The 13,207-nt window shown below is 43.8% G+C and overlaps 1 protein-coding gene across 3 annotated transcripts in view; it reads left to right on the forward strand.

Annotated features, from left to right (window-relative positions):
- Positions 1 to 769: 769 nt before the first annotated feature.
- The window catches only part of Lgr5 (leucine rich repeat containing G protein-coupled receptor 5), a 127,679-nt gene continuing 115,241 nt past the window's right edge, over positions 770 to 13,207 (forward strand). For all 3 annotated transcript variants that reach the window (XM_052165411.1, XM_052165413.1, XM_052165414.1), the window contains exon 1: positions 770 to 981. In XM_052165411.1, the coding sequence (XP_052021371.1) occupies positions 770 to 981 (212 nt within the window). The remainder of the gene's footprint in view (positions 982 to 13,207) is intronic.

The following is a 13,207-nucleotide window of genomic DNA, read 5'->3' on the forward strand; positions in this document are numbered from 1 at the left end:
AAGGCCACCCATCTTCCCCATCTTCCCCGGGGGACTCCTGCTCTAGTTCTGTGATGCCTATCTTTCCGATTAGATTCTGGTCCTCTTTAAAAGCACAGCGTGCATCCCCTAGGTTATCTGACTTGGACGAGAGAAAGCCTGTGTTATCTATCTTTCAGTCCCTAAGTGTCCCCTTACGTTGTTTTGAAGCAGGTCCCCCTTAATTCTCACATCTCAGTCACGTGTACCCAGGAACTGTAGCGGGTGGGTGCAGGTGGGGGTCCCCTGCCGGACCCGGGACGCTGGGTGCTGGAACCCACTCCTTGGAAGCACCCAGCACTCGCCAAGACCTCAGGCTGCCAGCCGCCGGCAGCCGGATCCAGGGCAGGGAGAGGGATGGTGGGAGGGAGGAGGGAAAGCGAGGCCGGGCTCGGGGGTGCCTGGAAAGCAAGGCTGCGCTGACGTCACTGGGCGCGCAATTTGGCTGGAGCGCTTTAAAAAAGGAGCGTGCGAGCGGAGATGCTGCTGCACACAGCTCAGACCGCCTGCAGCAGCAACAACGCTCACCGCCACTGCGGCGACTCCAGAGAGAGGGCTCCGGAGGCGGGCGGGACCACGGTTCTCTGCGCAGTCCCCACGGACCTACGACCCAGCAGAAGCCCATTGGGGTTGCAGACGCCTGGTGAGCTGCAGAAGCCGGTGGAGAAGAGCCTGGAGCACCTCGATTCTGCATCAGTCCCGGCGCTGCCCTCTACAGGCTCCTGGCTCTCTGCTCCCAGTCTCGGGCACCATGGACACCTCCCGCGTCCACAAGCTCCTGTCCTTGCTGGCGCTGCTGCAGCTGGTGGCCGCCGGCAGCCCATCAGGACCCGATGTGATGCCGCGGGGCTGCCCATCACACTGTCACTGTGAGCTGGATGGCAGGATGCTGCTCAGGGTGGACTGCTCCGACCTGGGGCTCTCAGAGCTGCCCTCCAACCTCAGCGTCTTCACCTCCTACCTGTAAGTGCGCCCCCCGCCCCCGCGCACCTCGCTGCGGGCCCGGGACTAAAGGGGGGTTGGGAATAAGTGGGGAACCTAGGCTAGGGCTCCCGGGCGCACGCCAGCTCTGGAGGGGACAGGCGAGTTTGCCAAGGGCATCCTGACTAGACCTGTTTCAGCCTCCAGAGAGAGGCACGTGTCTCTGACAGAGCAGAGCCTGGCTTTCTGTACCCTGGGAGAAGCAGCTTGAAGCGCACCGGGCAGAGAGCTGCTTTTCATGAAGTGCAGCGCCTGGCAGGTCCCAAGACCAGTCCCTCCTAATGTGCGCATTTGTGTGCCAAGTGGGGGGTTTGTGCTCAGGAACCTAGAACCCAAGGGCAGGCTGCCCTACTGCTCACGGGCGCGACCTCGGCGTCGGGGCTGAAAAACTTTCCCTGCAAGAGAAACACAACTTCTTCAAACCCCTGGGGTGGGGGGGTGCTGCTCTTCACCCCCCCTCTCCCAAGCACTGGACTGTGGTGAAATCTCTTTTCTTCTTCTTTTTTTCTTCTCTTTTCTTTTTTTTTTAAACAAAGTGATTAAAATGTGGCAACCACAAACCCCGATTAGAGCTGCCAGAACGTTATCTTTACCTTTGGCTGGCCGAACCGCCCTTTGAAGTACCGCCGGCCACATTGTAATCTTTAACCATCTCCTCCCCCGGGGCAGCAAAGGGAAGTGGGCTGGAGGCAGCCGGGGCTGGTAAACAGGGGCGCCTAAGACATCCAAACGGGGACCTGGAGCTTTCTATCAGCCCCTGGGAATCGTCCCAGCTTTTCTGCCCCTGCTACCGCGTCCAAATCCCCGACTGTGGAAACGAGGCTGCGGTTCCTTTATAATGTGGTCTCTGAGAAGCCCAGGCAGGAGGGTGACAGGTGGTGGGGTAGATGAGGTGACTCAGAAGCGACTCATCTCTGTGGGACCGAGATAAGTACTCCTCCCAACTCTCCTTCTAATCTGAAGCTCGGTTCCTTGGGGCCCACAGACCAGGGACGAAGCCACCTTGGGGTAACACGATCTCCTAACTACGAGGTGAAATTTGTGGTCTTGAATTTTTTTTTTAAATCAAGACATTTCACCGAGCCCATCCCAAACCCTGTGTTCCCAGTTTTGGCTCTCTCTGATGTACCTTGGCAGGGGTTGGCTGAAGTGGTTGTGAGTTCGTCTCCCCCCCCCCCCCCGCCCCCGCTCTGATTAGGAGTTTTGAGAGAAGAAACACCAGGCTTACACAATGTTCCTCTGCTAGGCAGCGAGTGTTTTTTTCTGGAGACAATGAGCAACAGAAAATACGGTTGGTTCAACCTGTTTTGATACGACTCAGAGCAAGAGACCAGCCTCCTAGGTTTCCTGTGTTGGGCACCTCCGTGGTTCATGAAACTATTCAGGTCACTTTTATTTACCTGGATAGAACATAATTTTTCCCCACCAGGTTTCCCTTTAGTTGAACTCATTACATGCGGTGATCATTTTTTAGGGATGGAATTCTGCTCTGGGAAACAAGCGTTCTCTCAGAATTTACATTTCCTTCCGAACAGCTGTCTTGCCACAGACTTCAGCACGCTTCCCTCCCCCCAGTCTCCCTAGTTTAACTGCTAACCTCAGTAATTCGAGGGATAATGTGTTCTCCAGTTTGTTTCTGAGATCAGCTTGGTAATTTCTCTTTTAGGGACTATGCTATTTCCCCAACCCTGCGGAAATTTGACTATAGACAAGTGTAGCAAGCGGCCCCTCATTCACATCGCAAACATATCATATAACATATTACAAAATATGCAAACAAGTTGACGGAGTGTCGGGTTTACTTTTTTTTCTCCCTCGTGAAGGAATGAACATTTGTTGGGCTTATGTTACTAAAAGCCTAAAATTCTTTTTTTTACATGATTTCCCATATACCTCAGATGTATCTAACTACATCCTTCCTTCTCATCTCAGAAGTTACTGCCACCTACTGCCACTACTCTCTGTCACTCACTATAGACAAGCCCTGAAAGTTAAGATTCAATTAGGAAGGGTATTGTCGCATTTGCATGCTATTTGATGACATTCTGCACACACACACCCCTTCTAAAGAAAAGGGTTCTCTGTGCCTTCTGTAACATTAACCTCAGAGTGTCTGTGAACACTGGTAGACTCCTCTCAGGTCTCACATTTCTGGAGAGGTGAGGGCTGAATATAGCAAGCCGTCCTGTGAAAGAACCTGCCTGACCATCCTAACTTGTGATTTCCTCCTCCTCCTCCTCCTCCTCCTCCTCCTCCTCTTCTTCTTCTCCTTCTTCTTCTTCTCACAAAATGCTAGGAGCAGAGGTGGCATGCCCTTCACCCTGGGTTGAGAATTTGAGTTTTGTGTGACAGCTCAAGGGGCTTCTGTGCAGACTTAGGAGTAAGTGACGCCCTCTTTTGGTTCCCCCTAGTATTACCTGAGCATTTCCGCATTGGATGTCAATTCCTAACCCAGTGGTTCTCAACCTTCCTAATGCTATGTTGAGTTCCCCAACCACAAAAATTATTTTTGTTGCTGCTTCATAACTGTAATTTTGCCAGTGTTATGAATTGTAGTGTAAATTCTTTCGGAGACAGAGGTTTGCCAACCCACCCAGTGGTGAGAACCACTGCAAACGGGGGATTTTTATTTACTCATATTCGAGCAAATAATCATGTGATCTCTTGATTTTTCTTGTTTTAAGAACTAGATTTTTTGAAACATTTAAAGGGAGCATTAAAATTATGTTCTCATCACAGAATTATATTCTACATCATGTAAAAATGTACATCATTTCAAGCTGTAAACACTTGCCAGATAGACTAGCCACAATCTGGTGGCTGCCTAATACACATGATAGGTAAAGGTTTCCTAACCCTCTTCATATAAGGCATGAGCGTTATGCATCATTTTATAACCTCTCTTCTCGGAGAATGTAAATCCAAAGGGAGCCTCCACAGTTGCACTGAGCCTGCACTCTTCCCCAGGAGCCCATATCGAGACCACTGAACATCACTGAAAACCTGAAGTTTCTCCTTCAGCTCTTTCGTTCCTCCCTCTTCCCTATCTACCTCATCCACTCCTATTGCTTATGGGCCCAGTAAGTTTCACTCGGCAGAACATCAGGCGCATGCCACAGAAGTTAAAACAGAAAGTAGACAACCATTGTGTGAGCGAGCGGTCAGAGGGGCAATGGACCTGGCATCTAATCTTCGGCTGAGTTATTTTAGTCCATCCAATGAGGCGGTTTTTTGTACAGGGTCATAAAAGAAGACTCCTGCATGCTAGTTTATGTTTTCGTCATCCAGTTAGCATGGTACTGGGGAGCCCAATATAGTTACTTTGTTTGTCCATATAGTGCACTATATGGAAATATATGGAAAATAGGCCACTAGCTATTTTACTTTTAAATGAGAGCTAAGCTTTCCCTTGTAGATGTTTAACAGCCTCAACACTCCAACCCCTAGCAAGAAGGCTGTGGGGCAAAGGGAATCAAAAGAACCTTTGTATTTATGTGATTTGGTTGCTTCTCCATATGGTATTTTAAAACAAAGTTTAATTCTATACCTAATTAATAAAAACTGGTGTTACTTAGAACTAACCAGAAAAATCTCAGCTATACTGTGTATGGCTCCAGACTCTTACACATTTTAAACACTTAAGATGCAGTTTCAAAGTTAAAATTTTTTTAAAGGTTTCAGAATCTTCTTCAAAAATTGAATGTTTCTGGTTCTTGTCGGACAGAGACAAGCATTTTAAGCAAAAGAAAATGTTGGTCCTTTAGAAACAGTTCCAAAAGGCTTAATAGGTATGTCCTACAATTTAGACCAATTGCAAAATGTGTACCGTTTGTTTTGGCATGTGTGTTATTTATATTATGTTTAAGGGAGAATACTCATAACTTCGTTGCATTGTAATGAAGTCTATCTTCCCCAGTATTGGGGGTTGGGAGTCCAGTAGATATTATGTTCTAGGAGCAACTGTTGATGCTAATTGGCTAAATTAGTTGAAATATTTTTTAAATTGTTAAGTTTCAAACAATTTAATAACATGAGTTTGGAACAAATGTCCAGTATGTATATCACAGCATTTGTGACACTTCAATGAATGTGCACATAGAACAACATGGTATTCAGGTTCTTTTCTTCTCCCATCTACATTTTCTTCTATCTAAAGGGGAACTAAAGATGCATGAATGTCAGGAGAGATGAATGAAGAAATAAGACCTCAATGGTGCAGTCACACCAGTAAGCCTAGGGAGCTCGGGTGCACAAAATTTGTATATAACTTCTCATAACACAGTTCTCAATTTGAGCTAATCGGTTGCTTTTTAATTTCCAAAGCATAGAACTGCCTAAGGCGTAAAAATAACATTGGCCAAGCAATCCCATAAAACCATCATAATTAAATATGTTACATAATATTGGTAGTTTTCAAGCTGGTGTCTAATTTATATTTACCTTAATAAAATGTTCTATTTTTATCACTAATTGTTAACAATTATTATTAATATTTTATTAATAAATAGTGAGTGTTCATATTCTATCAAATTGAAGCAGTTAAGTAATTTTAATAATACGTGCAACTACCCTTCCATTTGGCCATAAGGACATAAATGAAAAGCTATAGTAAACTCTACATGAGCAATTTTGTTAAGTTTTATTTTGTTCAAGTACTTACACAAAAGTGAAATAGCACCAAATGTCACATTTCTGTGTAAACATCTTCTCTTCCCTCCAGTTGATATTCCTGAAAAACTGAGGTCTTCACAGGGAGGCAAATTCTCTCCAGTATTCAATCTCCTCACACCCACCACAATGCTTCCCGGGTAGAGCGCCCGGTTTGTAGCAGGGAGATGACTGGGGCAAGCACTGAGGCCACGCTGATGAATTTCAGACGGCCACGCAAATCAAGCTGCTTATCTCGTACAGCTGCTGTTTGGTAAATTCAGTGGTGTTTCGCTGCGTACATGTGCCTGGGAGCTCGGGTCCCTGCGTCACTCTGTCGGTCCCACATCTGCCAGCTTCAATTCACTATTTTCTTTAACGTTTTGCTCTCATGGAATTGCCTCATTTCACCTGGGAAGCTCAGTATCTGGGGGAAAAGGAGTCCAAAAGTTATGATATAGAACTTGTTACTAATTTTTTTCATAGTTTAATATTATTGTTGTTATCCATAAGCTATATAGTAGGAAGTGGGTCCTTTCTTGAAACGTATTCTCTCCCATCTCTCCCAGCTAATTTTTCTGTTACATTGGTTGAGCCTTATTTGAAAGTAGACGACAGAACAAGAGTTGTCTGATTTATGAAATGGAATAACATTACCTACTGAGCACACTGAAAGCTCAACACTGTTGATAATAGTGGAGAGATCGTTTAAAGCATGTTTGCCCTGCAGGAGGACTTCTTCACGCTCTGTGTATTCCGTCCTGAAAACTGTATATCTAGAAGACACTGAAATGTACTTTGAGTGTTCACAAAAGAATCAACCATTGATGGTGAATATATATATACCCCTTAAGCTAATGGGAACACTCCAGAATGAGATTTCATTACTTTTTCTCTTCAGTATAGACTCCTTCTTTGGCTGCAAGCTCTTGAAGGGAAGGAGATTTTCTACTTCATATCCAAGGCTCACATCAATGCTTGGCTTTTAAATCAATGTTCGACAAATATTTGCAATGTTGAACTTAACATAATTGGCTGCATTAGCTGCTGGAATCCCCGTGACAAAAAAGGAGAAGAAGAAAAATTAGATAGAGATCAGTATGTGTGATGATTGCCCAGTTCCATTTGAAATGTAATTAAATTAGAGACGGCTTACATGATGTAACAAATTATTTATTTTAACACACAAGAGAGAATTAACATATCCAATTTACTTTATTGCTTTAATAAAAATAATTGAAATTTACCCTGTCCTCCTGAATGCTAGACACGTTGATGAATACACATTGATGATATGTTAAATATACCATAACAGCCTTTTGATGTACGAACTATTCATGACATGAAGGTCTGTAAGTTTATTCAGGGATACGGATATTTATCATCAAGGCCAGTTTCTCAATAAATACAAGAAAACCAGTTCTTAATGTCTAGTTATGACCTGTGATGACCGTGTACACTTTTCTTTCCAAGAAGACAATGAAACTCTCATATCAGAAGTGTCCCTTCAAGGAATTCCCGAGCAAGGTGCAGTTTTTCATTTCCCCTAAAATGAGCATTCTGGTGTATAGTGTAGGGCCACCGTTATACATCGAGCAAGACACATGCCCATTTCCTTGCACTTCAGAAGACTTTCTCTTGCTTCCTAGTCAGAGGAATCTGCAGTAGTTGGAGACAGGTAGAGGCTGATGGAGCAGTGAGCTTGGAGGAAGGATTCACATGTATGTTTATTTCCTTGTTTCTGTGGCTGCGTCTATGTGTTGAATGAAGTAGCTGTGGTCATTGAAATGATCAGGTGAGCATTACAAACCTTCTTTAACAGGTGAATGTTTTTATCCTCAAAATAAATAAGAGGAGTGGGTGTCACAGAGGAGCCATGACGGGTTTCCGTGATGATTCAGAGTAGAGAGCTATTTCTCTAACACAGACTATACGAGTGTAATTATGTTTACAAGTTAATGTAATTAAGTTTAGCAAGATTGGGCCGATGTGGTCTTGCAGACCAGCAGCATCCTGTAAATCAGAGAAAATATCTCCTCCTTAACACCAAAAGCGTTCCCTGAAATTCATGATGAGCTTCCTTGGACTTTTGATTCATTTGTTATTGCAAACTTGACATACATTAATAATGTGTGGTTATAACATCAACATGGGAAAAAAGCAATGAGTGAAAAAAAAGCTCACTATAAATTATATTCGGTATAAAAACTTCCCCATCAAATAAATGCTTCTGTTTGGAGATTTTAGGATATATCAGGGCACAGTCTCTAGAATGCGTCTCTTGTACCTTAAATCTGTAATTAGCTTAACATTGATTATTTTAAAAGATATAGCAGTTACTAATTTTCCAAGTATATCACCTCTTATTTGTGCCTGCTTTATCCCTCTTGCCTTCAAAAGAAGTCATGGTCTATCAGCAGACATGAGAAAAATGATCTCATGTGCACATGACACACCCCCTAACCTATCAGTAAGAAGCCCTTGCTGCTTGCTTGGCAGAAATGATACATAGTGGACTTTGACGGGACATGACAGTGACGGGACAACCTTTTTAGAGGCGAGACAGAGGTGCTGGCTGTCTGAAGCAGCCTGCAGTTCAATTCAGAAGCTGAAATGCAGAACACAGTTGGCCTGGCAAAGGGAGCCTCACTCCAGCTGAGAAGGCCTGCTCTGAGCTGACCTCCCCGTCCGCCTGCCAGCCAAGATTAACCTTCCCTCAAGTGGATCCTTGTTAGCCCAGCCTTTCCCCCTCTCTTGCTCATCTTTCACAACTGGAAGCCAAGTGTTGCAAACTATCACTCAATTTTGCAGCCAAATTCCTTTGTTCCCCCCCCATACCTCCCTTGAAACACACGCACAAGCACACACTCAAACTCACACACACACACACTTGTGGCGAGTTGTATTCTGAACACATCTTTCTAAAGTCTACACTGACTCTAAGAATTTTTACATTAAAAAATCAGACATATGTTTGTCTTCTTTTTTTTTTCCCCTCTCAAAACCTTGGTTAACTAAGGGCAGGGTTGTCTATTTGCTTTGATCAAAAAGCCACAAAAGTGTATTTCTCAGGAAAGTAGAAAACCACTCATGATCTCAAGTGGAAAAAATATAAGGAATTTGCTGAATTTTTAACCTTAGTCCATAACAAAGATATTATTTTAAAGTTGGTTGGTTAATGTGGGCTTTCATTGTGCCATGTTTGGGTTCACTCGGTGTTATTTTAATGAGTTTATTGGTTCAGCACACAAAATACAACCACATGGTGCTCGAAATTTTTAGGTAATAAATTTTCTTATGAGGCATTTTCTTGAAGGAATTCTGTTATGTAATCAATTGATCTTTAGTTCAGTGGACACAAAAATAACTGTCCTGTTTCTATACAGAGGTAGTAAAAAAAAATTGATTATGAAAGCCAAAAGGAGGTTTTTGTGGAAAGAACTGTATTCTTCAGTCATCCTTTTAGGTATAGGGCATCATAGGAACATCTACTTCACAGGCTTTGATTAACTTTTAGAATAACTTGTGCCATCTAGTAAAGTCTGAGGCAAGAAATCTTCACCTGTCTCTTCATATTTCCTGTCCATAAGAGGTCCCTGAGCCAATACGCCTGAGTTGGCAACAGGCCTTCTCTGCAGTTGTTAGACTGTCAAGTGCCCCACAGAATAAAGTTGTGTATAAGATGGCAACAAGGAGAAGCAGCTTGGCTAAGGGAATAGGCTATGAGAACTGACAGACCTGGAATTCTCTGAGTGAGCAGATTCTACCAGACAAATGTCCTTGGGCAGTGTCTGCCTTAATCCATCTCCGTCCCTTACTTAAGGATGGTGACAACCAAGGACAAGAAGACTGTGTCGTCCTTACCTGTGACATCTGCCCTCCACCACTGGCCTTCAGATTACATGCAGATTATATGCAGAGAGAAAAGTCCTTAGGATGAAAATATCAACTCTATGTGCACCAAAGCTAAGGATCTATGATTCTACCTTGGTGATACCTCGTGCATTACTCTCCCTAAAGTGACCTCAAATCTTCCACCCCCTCTGTGCAAGCAGCTGTTATTCTCTGGGACTCTGTGCAACAGAACACAGGGAAAAGTTCACGATCTTTCTTCAGTCTTCAAGCTCAGATAGCAAAAGGAAATCCCAGTTAAGCCCGATTCTCCCAGGATATAAGCATATCTCATTTGGAGAACTCAAGTTTTAGCAATACGATTAACCAACAGCAATTCCCCTTCCACTTACAGCTGCTGGCTTTCTAACAAAACATCCACTTCCCCAGGGTCTCGCCACTGTGAGAAGTGCTAGGTGGGTAAGATCTGGTCCCTAATGACCATTACATAGTAATTTGAAGCCCTGTTTGCATTAGTTGTAGAAATAGCTCAGGACAAAAGTACTAGGAAGGAACAGCTCACATTAGTAGATTTATGTTAATTATTTTTAAAAAACACAATGCAGAGCTCAAAATAGCAGCTAACTGTACTTAGGAAAATTCTATAAAAAACTAAAAAGAGGGGCAGCAAGGTGGCTCAGCTAGTAAAAATGCTTTCCATGAAGACTGACCATCTGAGTTTCATCCCTAGGACCCACATAGTAGAAAGAGAGCTCACTCCACAGACATACCTCCCGGCCCCTCCCCAACCAATAATCAACCAATCAATCAATCAATCAATAGTACATGTTTTAATCTTTAACTTTTAAAATTTCAATTCTTTTAACATTTAATTTTTAAATTAAAAAATTTAAAGTTCTAAAGAAAATATTTGATCTGCAAATTATAAGACAAAGCTGTGTTCCCAAGAGCAAATCGTGTAGCAAGGAGCTAAAATGTCATCAATAGAACGTTACTCCACTCAAGTCAATTGGTTTTAAACCATAGTGATGCACTGTAGAGGACTTTGATGAGGCGAAAGCCGTACTGACCCTGGGAACTTAGAACAGGAAGGATATTAAAAGCCAGCAACGTCGTTTCACACGAGACAAGATCCGTGCTCAGAAGAAGCAAATCACATCCCCCACAGTAGACAGCTGGCAAAGATAGACCCAGAACCCAGGTCCCCTGGAAACCTCACACCAGTGTGCCCTTTCTTGGCTTCTTTGCTCGAATCATCAAATGAAATCTGAACCCTCTGTCCCCTGGGCCAGATGCCACCGAGTGTCCTGTTGTTCATCTCCTATGATATGTGTTTGTGTCTAAGCATGTGCCTGAATTTTAACATCATCTGATTTTAGTTGACTGTAGAAGCAACTAAATAACCCAATGTGATGTTTTAAAAAAGATCTGGACACCAAAATAAAGCAACAACAACAAAAAGCCACTCAGGTTTAGTCTAAGGAACGCACATATCCAAACTTTGTGTTTGCAATTGTTAAATATGTTGTGGCCTTAACTTGACCAGATGTTTCTTGTCCCCTGTTATCTCCCCCCCCACACACACACACACAGCACTGACCTTGTGTCTCTTTCAGATCTTCTCATTTTTTTTGCCCCAGAACCCACTGACAGGACTCAAGTACATCAGTGCCGAGCCACCCCACCGTGCCTTGTCGATGGGAACCACAATGGCTCACGCGACCCACCCTTCCTTCTTCCTCTCTCTGCCTTTTTCCCACCTTGCTGCTTGGCTGGGTGGCCAGGCATACTCTGTGGTACTCCTTCCTCTTGGAACCGGTGAGAGACCTTATGTCCAGCAGCAGGCGCCCCCTCTTCTCCTGACCTCCTCATACCTACACACTATTAGAAACTACACTCGAAAAGCATCCCCTTGGTCCGGCATGGTGGTGACTAGACCACCTCAAAGAGGACACGATTTGGGGACATCACAGAGATAGGGCACTGCTTTCTCCTGGGAGGTCAGGCCCTGTTCCCCTAACCGATCGGTTCTCAGCCTTCCTGATGTGATACGCCTTCATATGGATCCTTGTGTGGTGGTGAACCCCCGACCATAGAATTATTTTGTTGCTACTTAACTGTAATTTTGCTATGAATTATGCATTGTGATGTAAATCTCTGTGTTTTTCTGATGGTCTTAGGTGACCCCTGTAAAAGAAAGGGGTCATTTGACCCTGGGAGTCTCCATCCACAGGTTGAGAACCACCGCCATAAACTCTATACAACACTTTGTCCATATTTAAGGTATAAGGTGCCTTTTTTCCCTTTGCCACAAAATAAATGTAAAACAGAATGGACTTGCTGATACAAGGTCTGATGAAACATTATTCGGGGCTGGCAAACAGGTTCTTTGGCAGGTTACTTTGTATCTCAGTCGTTCTTCTGAAACCTGGACATCACAGTATCTCCCTTATAGAGCTGTTGTGAAGACTGGCAAAATTCGTTCACCCAAAGCACTTTGCAGCACCTCCCATCGAAGCAGCATCAGTGGTTCCCAACCTATGGATTGAGACCCTACCTACATTCCGCATGGATTTTCGTTACAAGTCATAAAAGTATCAAAATCACAGTTATGGAGTAGCAATGAAATAACTCTGGTTGGGGGTCACCACAACATGGGGGCCCTGTATCAAAGGGTCACAGCACTGGAAAGGCTGAGAACCGCCACTTTAGATGCCAGATGCTATTTCTTTGTTGTTGCTGACACTACAGTGATCATATTCCACTGCCTCTTCTTTTCACTCCCTAAAATTCCTAAGTCATTTGACCTGAAACCTTTTTATACAAATGCAATTTTCATTATCATCTTTAAATAGGAGAGATAGTGGAGTCCCTGATAGGTAAAGAGAGGCAAGGGAAAGACCCAAGAAAGGGAAACTTCAAATGAACTGGATGTTGCAGGCATCTGTTAGAAAAGAAAATATCCTTTTATCTCTTATCCTTTGTATCAAACAAATAAAAGGTTCTGCATTTTGAATGACGTTTTCTATTTGCACATAGGTGTTCAGGTGTTGCAAAAAGTCTCCAGGATAGCTGACAGCTCTGTGAGTGTTTTACCTCAGAGTGAGATGAGGGGTGTGCTGAGAACCAGGTATTGCAGATTCACACCCATGTGTGTTAATGTGTGTTAAGCACCCAGGATGCTTTGCAGAATCCTGGACCGTCTACAACAGAGACAATTCTGTCCATCCAAGCCAGCAAAATTCATCCAGCAGGTCTAAACTGAAGGCAGGACATCTTCTATCTTCCTACACGGGAAAGGAGATCTTAGCTCCCGAGTAGTAGAGGAACTCGTATGCAGGGAGGTTCGTTTTCATAATTTCAAAGGCAAATCAAAAGGAATTTCAGCCACATCTCTATTACGTGGTAGTCAGAAGCACTGACTAGAGAAGAGCCTAGCTTCTGAAAACAGCCAAAATTGTCACCAGAGCAAGGAGAGCAGAAGATAGCAGAATCCAAACAATACCAGGGGGCAGGCTGGAAGGAGGGCCACCAAATTAAAGAACATTCCCCAGGAGGAGGAGTAAGAAGAAAGTGACAGCCAGAGGAAATGGTGACAGACTTAAACACTGAAAGGAATTCTGAGGGATGGTAATGTTAAAGAGCGAAAAGAGTGATACCAGAGAATGGGTTCCTCACCTAGGACCCAAGCAGCCTCTCCATCATGGGA

The sequence above is a fragment of the Apodemus sylvaticus genome, chromosome 20 (genome assembly GCF_947179515.1).
Source record: "Apodemus sylvaticus chromosome 20, mApoSyl1.1, whole genome shotgun sequence".
Taxonomy (NCBI): domain Eukaryota; kingdom Metazoa; phylum Chordata; class Mammalia; order Rodentia; family Muridae; genus Apodemus; species Apodemus sylvaticus.